Source organism: Echinops telfairi, unplaced genomic scaffold, assembly GCF_000313985.2.
Source record: "Echinops telfairi isolate 266 unplaced genomic scaffold, ASM31398v2 ScPeMD7_11;HRSCAF=52, whole genome shotgun sequence".
NCBI lineage: Eukaryota > Metazoa > Chordata > Mammalia > Afrosoricida > Tenrecidae > Echinops > Echinops telfairi.
In genome coordinates this window covers 12,847,424-12,853,454 of record NW_022103908.1, presented here as the reverse complement: position 1 = coordinate 12,853,454, position 6,031 = coordinate 12,847,424, and the positions used below count along the sequence as shown (strand labels likewise).

General features: G+C 36.3%; 1 protein-coding gene across 1 annotated transcript in view; it reads right to left on the bottom strand.

Moving 5' to 3' along the window:
- Nucleotides 1-5,546: 5,546 nt before the first annotated feature.
- LOC101645124 (RNA-binding protein 6-like) overlaps nucleotides 5,547-6,031 on the bottom strand; it is a 3,480-nt gene continuing 2,995 nt past the window's right edge. Inside the window, 1 exon segment of the mRNA XM_045287082.1 lies at nucleotides 5,547-5,607. Coding sequence (XP_045143017.1) covers nucleotides 5,547-5,607 — 61 coding nt within the window.

Genomic DNA, 6,031 nt, shown 5'->3' with positions numbered 1-6,031 from the left:
AATGGACAGGAATTTTTTAAAAAGGAGATCACTAAGTACATAGAGACATAAGCCAATTGGACCAACCAAACATATATAGAACACTCCATCCAGCATCAGAAAAAATATACAACCTTCTCCAGTGTCTATGGATCATATTTCAGAATAGACCATATTATTTATCACATAACAAGTCTCAACAAGTTTAAAACATTGAAACCATACAATGCATCATCCCTGATCATAAGAGTAAGCAACTAGAAATATACAACAAGGAAAATAGTAAATATTTGGAAATTAAATAATGCACTACTGGAAAAATATGATGGCATTGGAGAAATCAAAAGTGAAATTTAAAAATTGTTAAATTCTAGGGTAAATTGAGACACAATTTGTCAATACCTTTGAAACACAGCAAAAGCAGTACTCAGAAGGAAATTCATAGCAAATGATGTCAATAATTAAAATAAATTAAATCCAAAATAATTAAGTTAAGCCAAAAACTTGAACAAATAGAAGACTAAGGGGAATATAACCCAACATTTAATTATTAAAATAAAGAAAATATTAAGTATTAGGTCATAAAGAAAAATGAAATGGAAATAGCATGATTCCAAAAAAGAAAACCAAAGTTGGTCCATTGAAGTGATCAGGAAAATAGACAAACCTCTGGATAGACTAACAAGGTAAAGTAACAAGTAAAGACAAATAACCAAAATAAAAAATGAAATTGTTGATATTACAGCTTACTCAATAGACATGAAGAAAAGCATAATTGACAAATATAAAAAAAAAAATCACACCTCAACAAATATGAAGAGTTAAATGAAATGGAAAATTCTTAGGAACACACCAACTACCCCAACCTAACACAAAGGTAGAATATTTAAACAGACCCATTAAAAAATTAGAGATTTATAATGCTAAACAATTGGCATCAAGGAAAACAGTTCCTAGGACCAAATTGGCACAATGATGAGTTCTACATTCACAGAGTTGGCACCAATGCTACTTAATTTCTTCAGAAACATAGAAGGACATTACAGAACTCTATGAAATAAGCATAAACCTGGTAAAGACAGAACACACACATGAAAAGAAAAAGAACGTAATTACATGCTTAAAATCCCTTGTTAACATAAATATATTTTCAACAAAATTCTAGACAACAGACTTCAACAACATATCAAAAACCAACTACAAAAATACAGAGAAAAAGATCCATGTAATCATATCAAATAATGCAGAAAGTGTTTTGAGAAATATTTAAACCCAACTCTTAGCAAAACTGGGAATAGATAGGAAATTTTCTTACCTCATGAAGGGCACATTTCCAAGTCAAGAGCCAACAAAATATTCAATGGAGAAAGGCTGTGTGTTTTCCTTTTGAGAAGAGGAATAAGACAAGGATTATTATTAACACCATTTTTATTCATCACGCTTCTGAAACATCTAACAAATAAGACAATAAAGATACATAAAACGTATTCCAATATTAAAAGAATAGCAGTCACTGATGACATGCATATAAGAGAGGGTACCCCCAAAAAATATATAGGAAGGAACTCTGCTGGGAGGCACTTTCATAGTATGCATTTTTCATGTTAGGGGAGTTTCAAACAACTTACTCTGAGTTAGTGCACCAAGTGGCATCACCTGAGAAGGCTCTAATCACAGTGAATATTTTTGTCAAAGCAGTTTCGCTCAAACTTCATTTTTTGTGATGACCAATTTAAGAGAACAGTGTGTGGCTGGGAGATTTTGTTTCCTGCTTGGAAAAATGCTGCAGAACTGTTGTGGCATTGAACACAGCTTACAAGGACAGTGCTATTGGAAAATACTCAAGTTTGCCCGTAGTTTTCTCATTTCAAAAAAGGTGAAATATTGATTAATGACGAGGTTCATTCTGGACATCATCAACTTCTGGAATGGACAAAAATGTCAACTCATAATGCCTTTGGAGTTTGTTCAACCACATCAGACTTTTAATCAAGCGTTCTGTTTAGAGATTATGAAAAGATTGTCTAACAATGTGCAAGGGGGGAAAAGGGCCTGGCTGTGGCAGAGAAGGGACTGGTTTTGCCACCACAACAAATACACCTACTCGGGCAGCCATCTCAGTGTGCCATTTGGGGGCACAAAACAGCATGGCTCTCTTGCCCCGAGGTCCTTACTCACCTGCTCCCAGTCTGTGCAACTTCTTTTTGTTTCTCAAAATGAAGAGGAACATGAAAGGACAGTGATTTGACAATGTAGAAGAGGTGAAGAAAAAAGCAAGGGGCATTTGAAAAATGTTTTCATGTATGGAATAACACATTTGAGAAAAACATATAAAGTGTAATGGAGAGTACTTTGAAGGTGATAAAGTTTTTTTTATTAAATACATAGCTTTGAAAATAATTTCATTTGGAGGGGTACCCCCTCATATACATTGAAACCCTACAGATTTCACAAGAAGACTACTAAAATGAATAGAACAATTCAGCAACACGCATGACTCAAGATCAATATGTGAAAATCAGTTTCAAATGATGAAGATTTCTCTGAAACAAGAAATCAAAATAGATCATATCATTTTGAGTTGCTTGACAAATTATGAAATACCTAGGAATGAACATAATTAGGAATATAAGATAGGAACTGTGGAGGCTGGCAGGTAAGCTCAGTCTGGTAACTGAAAAGATAGTAGCTCAAATCCACCTGCAAATCCAAGGGAGAAAGATGAGATATAGATGATGAATCATACTTAATTTTATTATTTTTGATTACTGATTGAAACACTCCATATTTTCCAGTTCTATTTATTACAGGTGTCTAATTCAGTGACATCATTTATGCCAGTGAGACATGCATCCATATCCTTATTCACTGTGATTTTTTTTTTTTGGTCATCATGAACAGAAACTCAATAGTCCCTATACAATACCCACCCCTGTCGCTGGTAATCCCTAATAAACTTTGTTCGGTATACATGTGGTCTCATCTTTTTCATATATATAAGTGAAGTTGTGATAGTTAGTTGTGATGTAAACTTGTTGCACCTGTTTCAAGGTAGGAGGGAATCCAACCTATCAATCTGGTCACAGTGTGATGAGACCTACTTAGGGATGTGGCACTTTTGTATAGAAACACTGAGGAAAACTCTAGAACAGCTTCATCTCCATAAAAGCTTCCTCTCTTCACCTTCTTGCTTACCTAGATTATGTGGCGCTGAGGTTTGTGGTCCATGTAGCCTAGACAACTCTGGGAGCCACTGGCACCCTGCTCTCTTCCTCCTGACCCGCAATATCTCCACCTCTAGCTTCACCTTTCTGTTTCTTTAGTTGGCTGCCATGTAAGTCTGGTAGGGATTCTGGACTGGAGTTGGATTGGGATGCTTTCTGAATATAAATTGCTTTCTTGATATAAACTTATCATTTATACTTATATGAGTGTGCTTGCTCTGTTTTCTTCTAGAAAATCCAACTTAAATGAGAAGTCATACATTATTTGTCCTATAGTGTTTGACTTATATCACTTATCTTAAAATATATGAGTGATGTCAATACTATAGCATGTATGTCATGATTTCTACTTCTGGCTTAGTATATCTCATTGTATGCATGTACATGTTATTTATCTATTCATTTATGGACTGGCATTTAGGTTGCTAATACATTTTGAATTAATATACATGCATCTGCCTATATCACAACTCTCAAGCACCTTAGGTATAATCCTATAAATTGGATTGCTGTGTCCTATTGCGTACTTATTGGAGGAACTGATACAGAGATTTCTAAAAAGGGTGTATCATATTGCATTCCAATCAACAAATGATTATGGTTTTTCCAATGTCCAAAACCTTTGTCAACATTTTATTATTATGATTTGTTTACCTTTCTCTTTCTAGTGGGAATGAAATAGTATTTCATTATAATTCTGAATTTCATATCTATAACCACTAGAAAGAAAGCAAATGGGATTTAAGAAAAAATGGAACATTAAAGTTTACAGACATGTTTACAAACTAATACAATTATCCATTGAGGTACTTAGTTTATTGTGCCAACCTGGCCAATAAACACGTGTGGGGTTAATTGAAGGGTGGAGGGATAAAAGGCTTGATGAGCCTCACCTTTCTAGTTCTTGGGTCTCTTGCTTTGTGATGGTCACACCAGGGTGCAGCTGCCTTACCAGTTCCCTGCTTCAACTTGCAAGGCTGACTTCCTGCAAGACACCCCCAAGGAGAAGCCACATGGACCTACCCCGATGCAGCCCTGGGTGCTGGAACACCCGTGTGGAGACCCCTGCCAGCACTGAGATGCTTACATATTCACTGACTCGGCTTTTCTCCTGCAGTCGGCATCATAGTGTGTTTTTTGTGAGATGGAGGAGGACTTTGTGGATTGGTGTCAGACATATGGGTTAATGTTGGACTTGTGGGCTTGGGCAGCACTGGGTTGGGATGTTTTCTTGATGCACACTTACCCTTTATATAAAACTCTCTCTTATACATGAGTTTCTGTGGATTTGTTTCTCTAAAGTCCCCAGATTAAAACATCCATTCTGTAAAAACTGCTGCAAATGGGTGGCCATTTTCTGTATGGAGACATCTAATACTAAGACTAAATATTAGTATTAAGATATTATTTGTTTCTATGATATATGTATATTTAATTTCTAACATTCAGAGTTATTTTTACTTTGAGCTTAACTTTCTTCCTATCAACATCCTCCCTAGGGGTCTCTACTGCCTTCTGAAGGACACCACACATATTAAGGCTTGGGCATGTTGTCCCTTCCCAGGCTTGATCTCAACCTTCAGTGTCAATGATTTTCTCATACCCTTAAGCCTTTTAATCACTCCACATAGTACATGCTTCCATGCAGTTTTATTAATGTCACACCACATATTCTAAATAAAAACTTACTATTTCAAGAAAAGTTTGATGTATTTATTCTCTGAAGTGACTGAAGGGTGGAACTACCAACCTTTTGGTTCACATGTAAAATGTTTAACTACTGCACCACTCGTGATCCTTACATGTACACGTGCTTGAGCACAAATTGAATTTCTAATACTTAAAATTATGTGAACTTACAATTCTCTAAATATGTTTTCTTCTGATGTAAAGAGGCTATAGTAGCATCTGCCAGGAGTCCCCGGGCAGTGGCTCAAATGGGGTTCTCAGGTATAACTGAAAATGTGGTGGTTCCTTTCCAGAGAATCCTTGAAGAAAGGCCTAGATCCAGTACTTCTGTTTCATTTATTGCCAACCCAATGGGGTCAGTTCTACTCTGACCTACAGCGATCACCCTGTGTCTGAGTCGACTAAAAAGCGGCTGAAGACAATCCATTGAACACGATCATTTTTGAAAGTTAATGCATCTAAGTCTCCTGATTCATGGTAGTTGTATTTTGTTTGGTTTCTTTTACAATACTTGCCCACTCGTTAGAATTTCCTTTTATAATAAAATAAGAAATTGTCTCAAGAAACATTTCACTCTAGACCAACAGAGTTCTTATGTTGGAGGCATTCTGTTAGTTCATAATCATCCATGCTCCTACTTTCAGTGGAGTGAAATCACGAGTAGAGATTAACATGATCAGTGCCCACATATCTTTTGGTTATTCCGAACATTTTCCTAAAATGTCACAAAATTTAACATGTTTGTGTGCTAAGTCTGTATGTTGCTTATTTTGCCTCTGTTTTGAAGTGTATACAAACAAGGTAATATCTTTGAAGGTAGTGGAAACTCTGTATCACTTCACATATCCTTGGAGTAAGCAACAAGGAGAAAAAGGGTTTTGATTTTTTTTTTCCATTGAAAAACAGTTTATTTTAAAAACTTTTAGCAACAAGAAGAGTAACAAAACAAAAGGAGACAGACAAACAAAACAAGGAGGAGGCTGTATCCTGTGGGACTTGTCTCCGTCCTTTAATCAAGTTCTTTATACCGCGCGAACATGACTTCGCAAGGCGTCTCGGTAAGTCTCGTTGGACTGTCTCTTGCTGGTTCTTCCGGGGGCTCCCCCACCGGGGCCCCGCATCTTGCCTTCAGTCTCTTC